Genomic DNA, 18500 nt, shown 5'->3' with positions numbered 1-18500 from the left:
TCGGGTTTAATTGGGTTTGGTTCGGGTTGTCCAACTTTTTTAAGTTTAATCTTGTAACAACTTAGTTTCCAAGAATTCCTAAAAAAAAAAAAAAATTAAGCCAAGTAGCATCAAAAGCTAGTTAACTTTAATTTCATAAATCAATCTACTATAAAGCTTTAGGAATTATAGATTATGAATATGGGTTGACTAATCAAAACCTCTTATTCCCTAAAAGCTTAAGTAATTATAAAGGGTAATTTATTAAAAAAAAATATTAGAAAGGGCATTGGTTTTTCGACTTGGCTTACCTAGGTGTAGTTGAGTATTAATTGATACGGGTTACAATTTGGTTAGATTGGGTTTGGTTAGTCGGGTTGGGGTGGGTTGGGGATGGACAAGTAAATGATCAACCCAACTCAGCCCAATCAATGAACGGGTTGAAATTAGGTTGGGTTCGGACGGGTTATAACTAAAAAAAAAACCCACTTGTTCGGATTTAAAATTGTATTAGACATGGATGGGTTCGGATTGACCCAACCTAAGTTGCACCCCTAACCTATTCCTCTTTTGTGTCAAAGGCCTTTCGGCTCTAATTGTGAGGCGGGAAGAGGAGGGCCAGCTCCAAGGTGTTTCTATTTGCTAAGGAGCTCCTTCTGTTAATCACTTGTTGTTCGCGGATGACTGCTTCTTGTTTTCAAGGGCTAGGACGACAAATTGTAATACGATTAAGGAGATCCTAAAGTATTATGAGCATGCCTCTGGACAAGAAGTCAATTTAAGCAAAAGTACGGTATGTTTCAGCCGCAACATCAATGGCAATATGCAGAATTCTCTTGTTGGTCTTCTCGTTGTTGAAAGAGTACATAGACATAAAAAAAATTTGGTACACCGAACCATTGTGGGTCGTAACAGGGGAAATTGTTTCAATCACATCTATTATACTCATTCGGTTGAACTCGGTTGCAAGCTAGCATATGCCTGCATTCACAAGTACGTAGTTAGCTCAATAGTTACTAAATTTGTGCGTCACGTAGGCGTAATTTTTAAGGTCAACACATTTATACCCTATAATTTATTGTAAACACTCCACAAACAAAAGTAAGGAAAACTCTCTTTGATTGACAACAGGAGGAAAATATAACCGTAATACAATATAAATTTTTGTTTAAATAGTTTCATAAAACCCTAACAGCTAAAAGAAACACTGTTCATCTTGGCATCATCAAGTTGAAGTATGTGGGGTTGAGGCCGGGAAATTGCCTGGTTGGGTGGGGTTGGGGATGAGCTGGCCGGTGGCGGTGGGTACATATAAGATTAAAAAATTCAAAATTTAATTTAATGGGTACAAAACTTATTATAATTTTATTTTTTATATTTTGGAAATGTTTGAATTGAAAATTAATTAGGAGTTTAATAAGGATGTGAGTATTAAAACTCTAAATCAATTACTAATTTTTATTATAGAAATTATATAACTTACATGTAATTCATTAATATATTAATGCTCACAAAAATTTAAGAACAACAACAGCGGCACGTGTGATTAGTAGACTTTCAATGTTTATAATCCAAATATCAATTACTGATTAAGTTGTTTGCTTTCGGTCTCTAAAATCAAATTTTCTTAAGAGGTTTTAATCATATAACCTATGGCTCTGATACCACATGTAAATTTTATGTGGTTATATAATTAAAACACGAAACAAGGAGTTGGCTGACCTGGTCATGAAGCGATAGCCATTGGAGACCAAGCGAAGAAGATGTAGGTTGCAGCAACACCAAAGTCTTCCATAAAGCACCTAGCCGGATACAACTACTTTATGGAAAACGTTTGTTGTGTATCTAGGGTTGGTAGGGACCTTAGTATTTATACTGGCTAAGGCATTAAGGTTCCGTCCATAAAGGAATCTCAAATCCCATTTTAATTTTTAGCCTATCAATTAGGTATCATAATCACATATAATCAACGAGTCCATCAATCTTACTTGTATGACAAAACACCTAATATAAGATTGATATCTTTAGGAGAACAAGTCCCAATATCTACATTAATCTCCAATATTATATTCCTATTTTATGTTGTAGACCATTTAAGGTTGATTTACAGTGGAATAAATCCAACACATACAAGGCCTTCAATCTGCACACATTTCCTTTCCTAGTAGTATCACCGAAGCAAGGATGAAACTCCATACTCCTCAGCTAGATTATCATGCAAGAAATCGTTCTTTACAGCAAATTGTTTGAGACTTCCATTTTCGGAGAATTTTGAGTAGTGGGGTGGCTAAATCCATGCAATTCTAAAGAATATATCGAAACCAAACGGACTTCAAAAGAATCCTGGAAGAGAACAGGAGCCAAGGCACACAAGCCAGTGAAAAACATACGTTGATTAAAAACACAGAACCCACAATATTACAAAACCCTAAAGGAAAAACTTAATATACTGATGGAATGTCGGGGTGTTTTTTTTTGTGTGTGTTTCAACCTATGGCGGGATTCTACACTTGATGCTAAAACATAGTTTGAAAACCCCACTAACAGCACCTTAATTTTTTTTTTTTTAACCAACGATATTATCCACACTAAGAGGATGATGGTGTGGGCTAAGCATGTACTGTATTGTCAAAGTGCTTTCGTCCTTATTCAAGCTCATTATGCCTAAACTTTTCTCAACATCAAAGTGCTTTCGTCCTTATTTAGGGGAAGAAGTAAAAAGAGATTCTTGGCCCTCAAACTTGACATGAGCAAGGTGTACGATTGCATCGAATGGGGTAACTTGTGAAACGTCATGGAGAAAATGGGATTTGAGCAACAATGGATTATCGTTTCTACGGTCTCATACGCTTTCCCTTTCAATGGTTATCCCCGCTCTCTCCTTACCGATTCCTCTTATGTGACGAAGGCCTCTCGGCTCTAATTGCGAAGCGGGAAGAGGAGGGCTAGCTCCAGAGGGGTTTCTATTTGCCAAGAAGCTCCTTCTGTTACTCACTTGTTGTTCGCCGATGATTGCATCTTGTTTTCAAGGGCTAAGACGACAGATTGTAATACGATTAAGGAGATCCTAAAGTATTATGAGCATGCTTCTAGACAACAAGTTAATTTAAGCAAAAGTGCGGTATGTTTCAGCTACAACATCAATAGCAATCTGCGGAATTCTCTTGCTGGTCTTCTCGTTGTTGAAAGAGTCGATAGACATGAAAACTATTTGATTGTGGGTTGTAATTAACAGGGAATATTGTTTCAGCCACATCTATTCTATTTGCTCGACCGAACTCGGTTGCGAGTTGGCATATGCCAGCATTCACAAGTACGTAGTTAGCTCAATAATTACTAGGTCTGTGCGCCACGTAGACATTGTAATTTTTAAGATCAACACATTGATACCCCATAATTTATTGTAAACACTACACAAATACGATATAAATTTTTATTTAAATAGTTTCATAAAACCCTAACAGCTAAAAGAAATACAGTGTTCATCTTGGCATCATCAAGTTGAAGTGTGGGGGGTTGAGGTCGGGGGGTTGCCTGGTTGGGTAGGGTTGGGGTATGGAGCTGGCCGATGGCGGTGGGTCTGGGGAATGGTTATGTGTTATACTGTTCAAAAGTCGACATTTTTCCGTGTCTTACTTGAAAATTGCCCATTTTATTGTCTTATTAGACCATCTCTAAAGGAGATGTCAAATTTTGAACATAAAATTTAAATTTTGACAGCTTATGTGGCACTTTGACATTTTTTAAAGTTTTGTTCTCCAACCGATATGTCAAACTAAATTATTATTTTATTATTTTATAAAATAAATTATTAAACTAATTAAAATTTAATAAAGGATATTTAAAGTTTAATATGTAATCTATTCACTTTCTTTAATTAAAAAGAAGAAAAAAGTAAGATAATTGCATCGGTCAACTCAACATTAATTATAATAAATGATTAAATTAATTAAAAAATTAAAAAATACATTTAATAATTAATAAAAGAACATTTGAAGCTGCTGTCAAATTTAACCTCTTTTGCTGCCAATCATGTCATCGCCACATAGGATTTGTCACTTCTGTTGGAGAATATTAGTGTGATCTTTTTTTTTACTGTTATAGCTGATGTGTACATTTTAGCATTTCATTTGGAGATGCTTTTAGAAAGAGTGATGTTAAAGAATACATTTTCTTAAATCATATTTTGTGAATCGCATGATTTAGTAGTTGATGGTTATACTTCTTATTTAAATCATAAAAAAAAAATATCAACCGTTACACTATGTTTGTCACATCCCGGCTCGGGGTCCACCACATCCTGGGCCCGCTCCACCATCGTAGCACGATATTGTCCGCTTTAGGCCCTGACTACGCCCTCACGGTTTTGTTTCTAGGAACTCACACGAGAACTTCCAAGTGGGTCATCCATTATGGGAGTGCTCTCGCGAGCTACTCACTTAACTTCGGAGTTCCCATGGAACCCGAAGCCAGTGAGCTCCCAAAAGGCCTCGTGCTAGGTAGGGATGAGAATATACATATAAGGATTATTCCCCTGGGCGATGTAACAATCCACCCCCTTAGGGGCACGACGTCCTCGTTGGCACACACGCGGCCAGGGATAAGCTATGATACCAGTCACATCCGGGCCTGGGCCCTCACCACATCCTGGGCTTGACTCCGCTGTAGCACAATATTGTCCGCTTTGGGCCCCAACCACGTCCTCACGGTTTTGTTTCTGTAACTCAGACGAGAACTTCCCAGTGGGTCACCCATCATAGGAGTGCTATCGCTCGCTACTCGCTTAACTTCGGAGTTCCCGTGGAACCTGAAGCCAATGAGTTCCCAAAAGGCCTCGTGCTAGGTAGGGATGAGAATATACATATAATGATCACTTCCCTGGGCGATGTGGGATCTAACACATCTCGACCCAGGGTCTACCACATCCCGTGCTCGCTTCACCATCGTAGTACGATATTGTCCGCTTTGGGCCTCGACCACGCCCTCACGGTTTTGTTTCTGGGAACTCACATGAGATCTTCCCAGTGGGTCACCCATCATGGGATTGCTCTCGCGCGCTACTCATTTAACTTCAGAGTTCCAATGGAACTCGAAGCCAATGAGCTCCCAAAAGGCCTCGTGCTAGGTAGGGATGGGAATATACATATAATGATCACTCCCCTGGGCGATGTGGGATCTAACACATCCCGGCCCAGGGTTTACCATATCCCGTGCCCGCTCCACCATCGTAGTACGATATTGTCCGCTTTGGGCCTCGACCACGCCCTCACGGTTTTGTTTCTGGGAACTCACATGAGATCTTCCCAATGGGTCACCCATCATGGGATTGCTCTCGCGCGCTACTCATTAAACTTCGGAGTTCCGATGGAACTCGAAGCCAGTGAGCTCCCAAAATGCCTCGTGCTAGATAGGGATGAGAATATACATATAAGGATCACTCCCTTGGGCGATGTGGGATCTAACAATCCACCCCCCTTAGGGGCTCGACGTCCTCGTCGGCACACACACGGCCAGGGTTAGGCTCTGATACCAAATTGTCACATCCCGGCTTGGGCCCCAACCACATCCTGGGCCCAATCCACCACCGATATTGTCCACTTTGGGTCCCGACCACGCCCTCACGGTTTTGTTTCTGGGAACTCACACAAGAACTTCCTAGTGGGTCACCCATCGTGGGATTGCTCTCACGTGTCACTCACTTAACGGATTTCCAATGGAACTTGAAGCCAATGAGCTCCTAAAAGGCCTCGTACTAGGTAGGGATGAGAATATACATTTAAGGATCACTCCCCTGGGCAATGTGGGATCTAACAGTGTTCCTATAAAATATCATTTAAAAAAATAGTCTTCCTAACATTTTCCTATTCAAAACTACCGACTTTGTATACACCTACTTCTCAGTGTAAGTTGATTTTCAGACTGGTAAAGAAATTGATAGAGTGAACAAAACATAATGAAATAATTGAAAGATATTTCTCAATTGAAATTCTCGAGTTATTATTTAAAGTGAAAGGGAAAAATCAATCGCCACATCATACGGTCTAAAACCATGGTCTTCCTAACATTTTCCTATTCGAAAACTGACGACTTTATATACAAATGGCTACTTCTCATGCAGTGTAGGTTGATTTCAGACTAGTAAAGAAATTGATTGAGTGAACAAAACAAAATGAAATAAACGAAAGATATTTCTCAATTGAAATTCTCGAGTTATTATTGTAAGTGGTTTAGTTGCGTCCATCCATGAACAGAGATGGAAACACTTTTTGTGGAGGCAACTTTGAATGATGAAATATATTGAATTTCGATACAATGTTATCAACTTATTGTTCAACTATACGATTTTGAATAGCTGGGGTTTAAAACGCTAAAATTATAAATCATTAGCTAAATAAAAAGTTACATGACTAAGAAGTGTGAGATGGTAGGAATAGTATAGAACGTGAGAGGAATTTTTTCAGTTGGAGCAATTTTTCTTCGCAAAAGGAGTTGAGTGGTAGCAGCAGCCTTCGATATACAGATGCTGAATTCGTCCATGTGTCCATCACATGTCATTATAACCCACTGTATTACAAAATGTGTTGCTATTGTATTGACAACAGCGAAGATTTCGAAGATCTTATATGATGTGTACCTTTCAATTCAACTTGTTCTTTGCATTTTTGCATTTTCCCCCTCTTTTTTTTTCCACTACTAGTTCCGGTCGTGATTTGATTTGATGATATTGACAGAAAAACAAACGACAAGAATGATCGCGAATTGCGGTAAGTCAAAGTTTTGTCGAATATATACAAGATAATATGTGACTGATTTGGACCGATTTGAAGGAAACATGTTTAACTGATTGGTTAACAATTTAATTAGGTGGTATATTCAATTAGAATTTTAAGGGATTTTAATTCTTTTAATGAATCTATGAGTATTTAATCAGGATTTCAAATGATTATCTGAAATTCAATGTATATTCAATCAAGATTTTAAGATAATTTATTAAAATCTTTAGAAATTCACCTGTATTCAATTAGAATTTTAAATAAGTTATAACATTTCAGGTTATTAAATTAGAATTAGAATTTAGAGAATTTGGAAGAGTTGAGGAATTAGAGGGAATTGGAGAGATTTTGTAATGTATTTTAAGCATCCACAAATTTCACATCTTCCCATGAAATTTCAAGAGAATTGAATCAAAATTTTACATAGAATATTTACAAATTAGTTAAACTTCGTAAAAATCCATAAATTTATAATTTCATTAAAATCTTTCAAATCTTCAATTGAATACAAACGTAGGATGACACAAAAATAGACAGCCAGTGCCCACTGCTTAAGTATTATTTGTGTCACTATATTTGGTAATCGAATCCAAATTGTAGCTAGAGACATCGGTTCAGAAGTCAGGTATCATGGTCCCATCGGCTAATAAAGTGAAAATAGTAAGAGAAACGATGAGTGGGTTTTTTTAAAGTGAGATTTATTTAAGACTTTCTGTCACTTCATAGTTTAACGTTAATTAATGTGATAATATTATAAAATATTGTACAAAAAAAATATGAGAAAACAGAAAGTCTACGAAGAGTCACACTTTGAGAGAATCCTCTTAACATTTCTCTAATAGTAAAATGAGAAGCGAACAAAAGTGGCTAAGAGTCTTAATTTGACAAAGGTGGAAAAAATGGAGAATTCGCATGACATAGTCCTTGAAATCAGGAATAAAAATAAGGGTGAACGGTTGATTTATCCCTAAATTATCACTTCAATGAAAATTAGGTTCTTGAAATATTTTTTCGGTAAATAAGTCCCTGAATTCATTAAAAATTGCTAATCACATCACTAATATTATATTCAAAGAAATTTTATCTAATTTTTTTGTCAAATTAAGTCAAATGTCACATTTTAAAGGATATGGCCACCATTTTCTTGCATATAAGCTCTTAATGTTGCATATAGGTTGCGAATCTAAAGTCTAACTTACCCTTCGAAGTTTTATTTATTTATTTATTTATTTTTTATTTTTTTAAAGGGGGACAATTGGTGGCAAGCCACGGTTATCCACCCTTTCTGGGGGCTGAGAAGACTTAGAAAGACATTTCAACCTCCCCCTGGCCACATGTCTAACTTCCACACCAGCAGCGGGTTTCAAACCCGAGACCTCCAGTTTTTAGTTTTAAGGAAGCCTTGTAATCCGTCCTTTACCACTGGACCACTAGCTCATGGTTACCCTTTGAAGTTAATTTCATACACTATTTCTTCTAAGAAAATAAGTTCTTATACTATGAAAAACTATCAATCAACTATCTAAAGTGCATTTCATGCAAATCACGTGATTTAAATCAATGAGAAATTGAATAGAATAAATTCGAATCTAATATTGGATGTAATTGACAAATTTTATTAGATTGAGAACTGATTTTTCTAAAAAAATAGTTTAGAAACCTAATTTTCACTAAAGTAATAATTTAACGATTAAATCAACAGTTCACCTTAAAAATAAATTTAGAGAAAAGGAAATGGAAAAGAAGTAAATTGGGTAATACTGTATGGATAGAGAGGTACATGCCAAACCCTAGCAGTTGTGGTTTTTAATATATTTTAAGCCAATGGGGACCCCGATATTTTTAATCTGGCCAACTGGGGGTGTCGACCCACGGGAAACCATTTGCAGATGTGACCGTAAATCGAATCAGATCGAAACATTTAGGGTAAAGTACAAAAAACTACCTCAACTATTGGTGTCACGACACTTTCATACCTCATCTTTTAAAATTGACAATGTCATACCTCATCTTTAGAATTTGGTCCAATTTTATACCTTCCGTTACTTGGCCGTTTATTTTTCAGTTAAATGCTGACGTGGCTTGATTCAGGATCCACTTTCGATTAAAAAATCATTAAAATATTATTAAAAACTAAAATTTTTTTTTAATATTATTTAAAAATTAAAATAATAATAAAAAGTTAAAAAAAAAAAAAAAACAAAAAAAAACCATCAGTTCGTCCCTCCCCTCCTCTCTCTTCTCCCTATCTTCATTTTCTTCCCCCACCTGCAAACCCAAAAAATAAAATAAAATAAAATAGAATTTGAAAACCCAACAACCCCCCTGCGGAAGAACAAGAAGGAGAAGGAGGAGGAGGAAGAAGAAGAAGAAGAAGAAGAAAAGGAAAAAAAACAAAAAAATTCCGCCCCCCCCCCCGGCGGGGTCGGCGCGGAAGAAGAAGAAGGGAGAAGGAGAAGGAGGAAGAAGAAGAAGAAGAAGAGGAAGAAAAAAAAAATATTTGAAAACCCATCAACACCCCTCTGCTGCAGAAGAAGAAGGAGAAGGAGAAGGAGGAGGAAGAGGAAGAAGAAGAGGAAAAAAAAAAAAAAAATTTTTGAAAACCCATCAAACCCCAAATCCACCACTCTCATCCATTCTCCACATCCTCTTCCGCACCCATCCTCCACCTTCTCTGCGCACCCATCTTCCCGCCAACGGGATCTGGGTTTTTTTTTTTTTTTTTTTTCTGGGTTGCAGGAGGGAGAAGAGTGTGGGTGTGGGGGAAACTGAGTGTGGGTGTGGGGGAAGACAAATTGGATTTTTTTTTTTTTTTTGTTTGTTGGGATTTGCAGATAGGGAAAGAAGATGAGGGAGGAGGGAGGAGGGAGGAGGGAGGAGTGGGGAGGGGAGGGACGAAATGAGGGTTTTTATTTATTTATTTTTTCCCTACTTTTTATTATTATTTTAATATTTAAAAAATATTAAATAATTATTTTTTAGTTTTTAATAATTTTTTAATAGAAAGTAGGTCCCGAATCAAGCCACGTCAGCACTTAACAGAAAAACTAACAGAAAAATTGACGGAGGTATGACATTGTCACAAATTCGTAAGATGGGGTATGACATTGTCAATTTTAAAAGATGAGGTATGAAACTGTCGTGACCCTAATAGTTGAGGTAGTTTTTTGTACTTTACCCAAACATTTACTATCGACGGACAAGCTGAAATGTCGACCACAAAAGATTGGATTAATGACCATCGTGGTAATAAAGTAATAAAAAAATAGCGCATGTGGTACTAAAATTGAAAATTTAACTTTCCCCCTCCAAACTCGTTTTTTCTAGCCTCTAGCCCATCATAAAATATTTACTCGAATAAAACCCAATGATTAGGATCCAACTAAGCAACTTACCAAATTAAGTTTGTATGTCCGTTTTTATATTTTTTGGATCCCTAATATACCCCTTCTAAGCTAGTATGGAAAGTTCTTGTAATTTTGTTTTAATTGATCACGTGCATTGAATTTGGCAAGGCCTTGTAGCCATGAAATATGGGTCTAGATAGAGGAATTAATTTGGATTTTTTTTTAATTTCTACAATAAATTTCAATTTGAATATACCTAATTTAGTGTTTATTTTCAACAATATCTATTGTTTAATTTTATGAAAATAATTTACCTACTATGAAAATTAATTTTATGAAAACAATATCAATTGTTTAATTTTATACCTACAGTATAATTACATGAAAATAGTTTACTTACTATGAAAATTAATTTTTTGAAAACAATATCTATTGTTTAATTTTATGAAAAAATTTACCTACTGTATAAGTACATGAAAAAATTTACCTACTATGAAAATTAATTTTTTCAAAACAATATCTATTATTGTTTGATTTTATGAAAATAATTTACCTACTGTATAATTACATGAAAATTAATATGCCTACTTTTTAAATTTGTAACAAAATTAATTTACCTACTTCTTTTTATGGTATTAGTATACATAAACGTAGAATATATGTCCGTATATATTTGATCTAATTAGATTTTGGATTGGAGGAGTTCACACAATATAAAAAATATACTAAACAAATTAAATGTCTAGCAAAAAGAAACGTATAAGAGATTTGGTGGCATGATTTTGTAAATAAACACAAATTCACGGACATCTTTTATCTAACATGACATCATCTTTAAAATTTGGGTTTTATTTAGAAGTTATAATATATATGGGTTTTGGTCTAGAGTTTAAGAGTTGTAAGGGTTTAAATCTAAAGAATCCTATATTTAATTTGTTTCGTAAGAATCAGTGAAATATAACGGTATCGTTTCCAGTAAAAAAGAACTCTATCACATTGTTTCAGTCGTACTGGGTCGCTTTCATTCATTTATGTGGAGAGCAATCATGCAAGTCGCCGTCGGTGGCCTTATGATCTCTAATCTCGTATATATACATATGGAGGATAGTAATTTGTTGGGAAGAATGAGGAAGCGTGCCTGGACTCAACAGGAAGATGATATTCTGAGGCAGTACGTTGAAAAGCATGGAGATGGACAGTGGCAGCAGGTTCCTCGCGAAACAGGTAAAGAGACAAGTTAATTGGCATAGTTTGACTAGAAAATTAGTTGTTCTTCAGTTTGGTGACCTAGAAACATGTCATAAATACAGTCTTTGTGTAATTGTGCATGTCTGAACAGATGCAGGAAAAGCTGCAGACAGAGGTGTTTAAACTATTTGAAGCCGAATCTCAAAAGCGGACATTTTACAGAGGATGAAATAGATCTAATCCATAGACTTCATACACTTTTGGGAAACAGGCAAGTCCCTTTATTTATTTATTTATTTTTTTTTTTTTTTGAAGAACTCCAAGTCCCTTTATTTGGCAAACAAAAAAGAAACCGGCAAGTCATTTTATATTCCAAGCAAAAGCCATTTGCATGCATGCATGAACTAGTTATCATAAAGATATTACGTAGCTTGTAGAATATGTATCAAAACAAAATAACTTCATAAGAAGCTGGGAAAAGAACAGAAGCCAGCCAAGGCACATCAGCCAGTAAATAAGATTTGTTGATCGACTAACACACAATATGTGGATGCAAATTTATTTCTCTTCATTATTGGTCAAAATTGCAGCTATAAAACAAAAATAACACCTTAGGTCAATGTCAAGAACCTCACATGCCCACAATGATTTTTTTTTTTTTTTTGGGAGGTGGGGCTTTGGCCAAAGAACCTCCTATGCCAAAGAATTTTGAGGGAAAAGTGCTTGGAGAAGTTAGAGAATCTAGCAAGAGAATTGGAATTGAGTTTTGGAGAGAATGAGAGGGCTTATATAGGGATGTGGCCGGCCACCTTGGGAGGAGATGGACAGGCAACTTGGATGGTTTTGTGGGTTAGGTTCTTGATTTGTGGTTAATTATCTAATTAATGGAATAATTATTTAATTAATTAGCTAATTATTATAATAAAATGGGAAGGATTTGGGGGTTACCTTGTGAAGAGGATATGATGGGGATGGATGAAATAGGTTGTAAATACATACCTATTTGGGCACTTTTGACTTGATTGAGGGATGATTGTCCATTGCTCGTGCATAAGAGTTCCGGTGTGCCTCGAGGATAATTTTGTCATTTTATTACCTAAAAATCCACGTGTCGCCTCTTAATTATTTTTGGTTCCACAAATGCCCCCACACTTGTTAGGCTGCTTGTAGGAAATGGCAGTAGGTGTAGAGATCTTCTTGCTTTAGGAAATGTAGGATTGTTTCCTATTTTGATGTTAATTCCCTCTTTAATAGGAAATTAGATCCTTCTAGGAAAGGGAAATAAATTTCTCTCAAATCCTATTTAAGTCCACCTTAAGTGGGTTATTAAATCAACTTTGGAGAGTGATTTATTCTACCCTACAAGAGAGAGAAAGCTTAGAAGATATTTGTTCCCCTCCTCTTGCAATCTTCTACATCTTGCCCGTGCAAAGGACCATCTTTCGTTGCTTTCTTCGTCTTTTTCGCGCTGCATCGAGGTAAGAAAAATTTAATTTTCCTTGTTTTCTTCTTGGATAGTGTTGTCGCAGGGCAGCCGTCGGGGTAATGCGGTACGTTGGCTGGCAAGGGCCAGGAGTCGGCTCGGCATAGGCTGATGAGGTGTTATGGCAGGGACCACTGCTTGGGTTGTTCGGCTTAGCTAGAGTCAAGGGCAGCTTGCGCGGCTGGGCTGCAGATTGAGGCTCTGGGGCGTAGTGCTAGGCGAGCCGCATGGCTCCTGTCATTTGGGCTCTTGGACCTGACGAGGGCCAGGCTTGCGATTGAGAGAGATGAGGAGGTCGCATGCCTTATGTGTTGCTAGAATGTTAGGCATGTATGCCTCCTGCTTGCTGGTCTGAGAGAAAAAAAAAATGAGGGAAAAACCAATATGGGTTGAGCTCCTCTACTAAGTACCATGAATGTCGTTGGCTGCTTAGTTCTCTTCGCTGAGAGAAAGGTGGGCTGCTCCCGAAAGAGAATGAAAAGGGGATCAAGGCGGATGCATTGGTTCGTCTGATCACTGTCGTTGAGCCTACTATGAATGAAGGTGGAAAGAAGAGATCTTCCCCGCCTGCTTAAAAGATGTCGGTTGAGAAAAAACTGAAGACTTTATCCGTTGCTCATAAGGGTTCGCATGCTACCGAGAAGTCTGTGATTGACATGACTTCTTCCAATGGGAAGAAAAATGAGGCTGCTAGATCTGAGCCTATGGCACCTGCCATGTAGAGAATGGCTAGTATAATTGCTGATAGGATTGCTCAGTGTAGAGGACTTGTCATGCCCCCAGTGCCAAAGTCTGTACCAAGATGTCTATTGGGGGTTAAGTCTGGTTCACCTTTGGAGAGGCAAGAGTGATCAGTTGTCGTTAGCATGCAACCGAGCCAGGTTGCATATTACTTCTAAATTCCTCATTGAAAAACGAGTGAAATGAACGAGAACTTATCTGTAAGTTAGGAACTGTATAACAACTGGATAATCCTCAGTTTGTGAAGTGGTGCCTGTCGAGCTGCTTGAGTCTTTGGGCTTTGATGTAGCGGGAGGTTACACATGGTACTTCTTCATATTGTAGTCGTTCTACTACTTTTCGATCTCTTTGTCGTTCATGGTGGCAAAGGTGTAATTTCTTTTACCGCATACTCTGCTGATCTTGTACGAACTTTCCCATATAAGATTCATCTTTTTGGAGCCCTTGCTGCTGGCAGTGATGAAGGTTTTCCTTGGGACTAGATCTTCCAGTTGGAACTGCCAGATCTTGGCCCTTTTGTTGTAGCTGGAGAAGAGTTGATGCTGGTAAGCTGTGATGGTCTGCTCGCATTTCTCCTATGCCAGATCTAAAGTGGTCATCTCCTTACTGTTCTGCTTGATGCTTGGCAGTTAAGTGCTGATACTTGGCACGATGACATTAGGATGAATGATCGCTTCTGAACCAAATGTCAAAGAGAAATGAGTCTCACCGATGGCTCGTCGTTTGGTGGTGTGATACGCCCTTAGATATCCGGGGAGTTCATCTGGCCATTTTCCCTTCTTGTCAGAGAGGGACTCCTTGAGGCAGTCGAGGATCGTCTTATGGAATGCTTCGGCCTGCCCATTGCCTTAAGGATATATGGGCATGACATGTGCTGCTTGGTGCCATACTTTTGGAAGAACTTCGCTAAATCTTTGCCTACAAATTGATGGCCGTTGTTTGTGACGATGGATTGAGGGATGCCAAATCGAAAAATGATGTTCCTTCATATGAAACGCTTTATGTCCGTCTGTGTCGTAGTAGTCATGGGTTCTGCTTCTACCTATTTGGTGAAGTAATTGGTTGTCACGACCATCATGCCTTTGCCCCCAGTAGCGGGCGGCATTAGCCCTACCAAGTTGATTGCACACTGCATGAACGGCCAAGGACTCGTCTGCGGGTGTGATTTGCTGACAGGCAGTGCTGGTACCGACTTGTAGCATTGGCAGCGGTCGTACTTTTGTACTAACTCCTTAGTGTCTTGGTGCCTGTGTTTAGAACCTTTTGTGCTAAGAATTAGCCTCCAGAGTGATTTCCACAAACCCCTTCATAAATTAAGCCCCTTCGTGGATTGAGCTTAGAACCTTTAGATCGTCAAGAGGCGCTAGGCAGTGGAGATGTGGTCCAATGTAGGATCTTTGGACGAAAATGCCATTCCACATGTAGCAGCTTTCTAGATTCCAACCTTTCCGTAGGGAATGTGCCATTGACCAGGTAGTCTATAATAGAACTTTGCCAATTTGGAGTTGTACTAACCTATGACACTTCGGCTGCTGGTTTCGGCCCTATGCTTGGCTTGTCTAGATACTCCATCGGAATAAAGCGTTTAATGTTCTTTGACTGAAACCTTGTTGGTTTTCAGTTTTTATTGAAATTAATGTAATAATGTATTTCAATGTAGATTATTATAATTTTTAAATTAAAAATTGAAATTTGTAGTTGTTTATATTAATGAGGTTTTAAATAAAACCCATGATTTGTGGGAATGAAAATATTAAAATATAAATTATACTCTCCAATATGTTATACATATAGCAAGCCTTTAAGGGAAGGGGATCCCCATTTTTTTTTTCACAAAAATGGGGATTAGTTGTTGTGCCCACACCGTATCGAACTTTAACGATCCGAACTGTTTATTTTTCAAGTTGCATCTCATAGATCATCTTTACAAAATTTTAGCCAAATCAGAAATATTTGAGGCATCTAATTAGTTTAAAGAAATTGACAAACACTTTGTTCCTTAAGAAACATTGAAATTTGATCGTGATAATTAAATAGGCAAACGGTTTTGGGTTGAATTGAATTTTTGTAAGGATGATCTATGACTCAAGACTTACCAAATAGACGGTTCAGATCATTGAAGTTCGATGTGGAGTGGGTCCCACAACTAATCCCCATTTTTTTCAAAAATGAGGTATGTCTTCTCTTGAAAGGCCTACATATATAAACATGGGTACATTCTTCAAAATGAAAATAATAGATACTAGGCTTAATAAAATTAGTAAAATTTTTAGATTGAACTCGATATGAATACATTATCAAATCAACGAAAAAGAAAGTACATGCCCAAACCCAAATAAGTTTAAAAAATAGATTAGAAAAAAATTGAATGGATTTTGTATTAAAATATTGGGTACATTTATATTTAAAAAAATGGTACATTTTACATATAAAAAATTATTATATTTAAGAATGGGTACATCTAAGATTAAAAAATTGATTTGTTCAAAAGAAAAGGAAAAAGATTAAAAAATTGAAATGTTACATATAAGAATGTACCCATATAAGTTTAAAAATGGATTAGAAAAAAATTGAATGAATTTTGTGTCACATCCTGGCCCGGGCCCCCACCACATCCTGGATTTGACTCCACCGTAACACCCTCACAGTTTTGTTTCCGGGAACTCACACGAGAACTTCCCAGTGGGTCACCCATCCAGGGATTGCTTTCGCGCGAACTCGCTTAACTTCGAAGTTTTGATGGAACTCGAAGCCAGTAAGCTCACAAAATGCCTCATGCTAGGTAGAGATGAGAATATATATATATATATATATATATATATATATATATATATATAAGGCTTACAGGATCCACTCCTCTGGGCTATGTGGGATGTTACAATCCACCCCCTTAGGGGCCCGACGTCCTCGTTGGCACACTCGGCCAGGGATTGGCTCTGATACCAAACTGACACACCCCGACCTGGAATGTCCACTAGGACCCCGAATCGAGGCATGCTGGTTTCGTCACCTTCCAGATGTCGGCCAGCATGCCTCGATTCGGGTTCCTAGTGAACATTTCGGGTCTGGGTGTGTCATTTTGTATATTAAATGGGTACATTTTATATTAAAAAAAGTATCATTTTACATATAACAAATTGATATATTTAAGAATGTGTACATGAGTATATTTTAAGATTAAAAAAAATTGAAATATTATATGAATGAGTATATTTAAGATTAAAAAATTTAAAACTTTTATAAAAAATTAATAAGTACAAACTAATTTTATTTTATTTTAATAATGTTTTTTAATTGAAAATTAATTAGGAGTTTAATAAAAGTGTGAGTATTAAAACCCAAAATCAACTACTAATTTTTATTTTTAAAATTATGAAAATGACTTATTAATATATTAATGATAGGGACTTCGATCAAAATCTGAAAAGCAATAAGGTCTCAGTTAATGAATATTAGTAAATAGAGGATTGATACTAATTCTTCCTAGTAAAATTCTTATTCGTTAGAATCACATGATTCAATTATAATTTGCGCCAATCCCAGCATATATCAAATTGAGTTATCTCTGTTTAATCCATTCTTCAAAACTAGCCCAGCAATATATTAGGATAATGATAGGGAGACCACATTTTTAAATTAGTTTTTAAATCAAATTATGTGTCACCAATAAAAAACAAGCACGTTAATCGATACTTACGAATAATCCAATCATTTACAACCACATAATTTGGTTTAAAAAGTTTGATCTCCTTAACTTACCCTTTATTTTTATACAAAAGACACGATACTTCTATTAAACGATATAAGAACAACTTATCTTGACTAAAAATTATCCCGTTCCTCAAGCCATACAAATCATGAGAAATAGATAAAGAAAAAACACATTGATCAAAACTATAAATAAAAAGGCATTGGCACTCCAAAATTTCATTGTGGACTCAATCAATGAGATGGCCCGTTGAAGACACAAGGCGCACTTGATCGATCGAGTGAGAAGAATTCTGAAACCGTGATAACAACTCCTTACAATTTTACTATTCTTGAGTTACAAAGCGCTTGTAGTTTTGAACAAATGCCCTTGTAGTTTTAACATATTATTTATTCATTTTGTTTGTGCATGTAAGGTGGTCAATAATTGCTGGAAGACTCCCAGGAAGAACAGCAGGCAAGGTAAAAAATTATTGGAATAGCAAGCAACGAAAGGAGTTGGAATATATGAAGGATAAATCCAAAGAAAGAACAAAAGCCACATTCGTCATAAGACCTCAACCACGGAGGGCTAGCGTTGCAATTTTCCAATCTGAAGAGAACTGTAGCATGCTATTACGGACATCATCACCACCTACAGAAAGTGCTATTGATTCATGGAAGACCATGTTGCATTATGCAGACAATGTTGATGGAACACCATTTTCTAGTTTAGGGTTAGAGGAAGACCTCTTCACAAACTTTTGGGTTGAAGATATTGCACAATCGACAACGGTAGGCATGAATTCTGCTGATGAAGGGTTACACATGAGTGGCAACTTTTCTTTTAGAGAGAACCTTTGGAATCTAGAAGAAGAGAGAACTAAGATTTAGAGGTCCAAAGTCTCAAGCAATCATCGAATTAGTTGTACTTTGCAGACAATGTACGTACTTAATTAGTAAGTTCCTATATGTTTGTTTGTGATATATAGATATATACACATATATATTTCATTTTTCAGTTCAGAACCATAAATATTTTGTTTGTTTCAACTTATCATGCGGGGTTGTCTTTCAAAATTTCTGCTTTGTACTTATAATGTATGCTACACTAATTGTGGTTATATAAAAAAGTAGTTGATGTAACTAGGGGTGGAAAAAATCCTGAAAATCCCGAACCGAACTGAAAAAATCCCGATCCCAAACCAAAAATGTCCCAAACTGAAATTCCCGAAATTTTCAGGATGCTATTCCGAACCGATCCCGAAATTTCAGTATGAGATTTGGGATTGTCTTCTCAAT

At 36.8% G+C, this 18500-nt stretch overlaps 1 protein-coding gene across 1 annotated transcript; it reads left to right on the top strand.

Moving 5' to 3' along the window:
* The first annotated feature begins 11196 nt into the window (after positions 1-11196).
* LOC137726165 (transcription factor MYB1-like) lies at positions 11197-18256 on the top strand. The gene is made up of 3 exons (XM_068465046.2): positions 11197-11323; positions 11429-11558; positions 17636-18256. The coding sequence occupies exons 1-3, from the start codon at positions 11197-11199 to the stop codon at positions 18090-18092; spliced, it is 714 nt and encodes a 237-aa protein (XP_068321147.2). The 3' UTR covers positions 18093-18256.
* The last annotated feature ends 244 nt before the right edge of the window (positions 18257-18500 follow it).

This window comes from Pyrus communis, chromosome 5, assembly GCF_041283825.1.
Source record: "Pyrus communis isolate YQ-2024b chromosome 5, ASM4128382v1, whole genome shotgun sequence".
In the NCBI taxonomy this organism is placed as follows: Eukaryota; Viridiplantae; Streptophyta; class Magnoliopsida; order Rosales; family Rosaceae; genus Pyrus; species Pyrus communis.
Note: the sequence above shows the minus strand (reverse complement) of the source record. Positions and strands in the feature narration are given on the sequence as shown.

Coding starts and splice junctions, on each gene's coding strand:
- LOC137726165 (XM_068465046.2), top strand. CDS start 11,197: ATGGAGGATAGTAATTTGTTGGGAAGAATGAGGAAGCGTGCCTGGACT. Junction 11,324..11,428: donor GCAGGTTCCTCGCGAAACAG/GTAAAGAGACAA, acceptor GTAATTGTGCAT/GTCTGAACAGATGCAGGAAA. Junction 11,559..17,635: donor CATACACTTTTGGGAAACAG/GCAAGTCCCTTT, acceptor TGTGCATGTAAG/GTGGTCAATAATTGCTGGAA.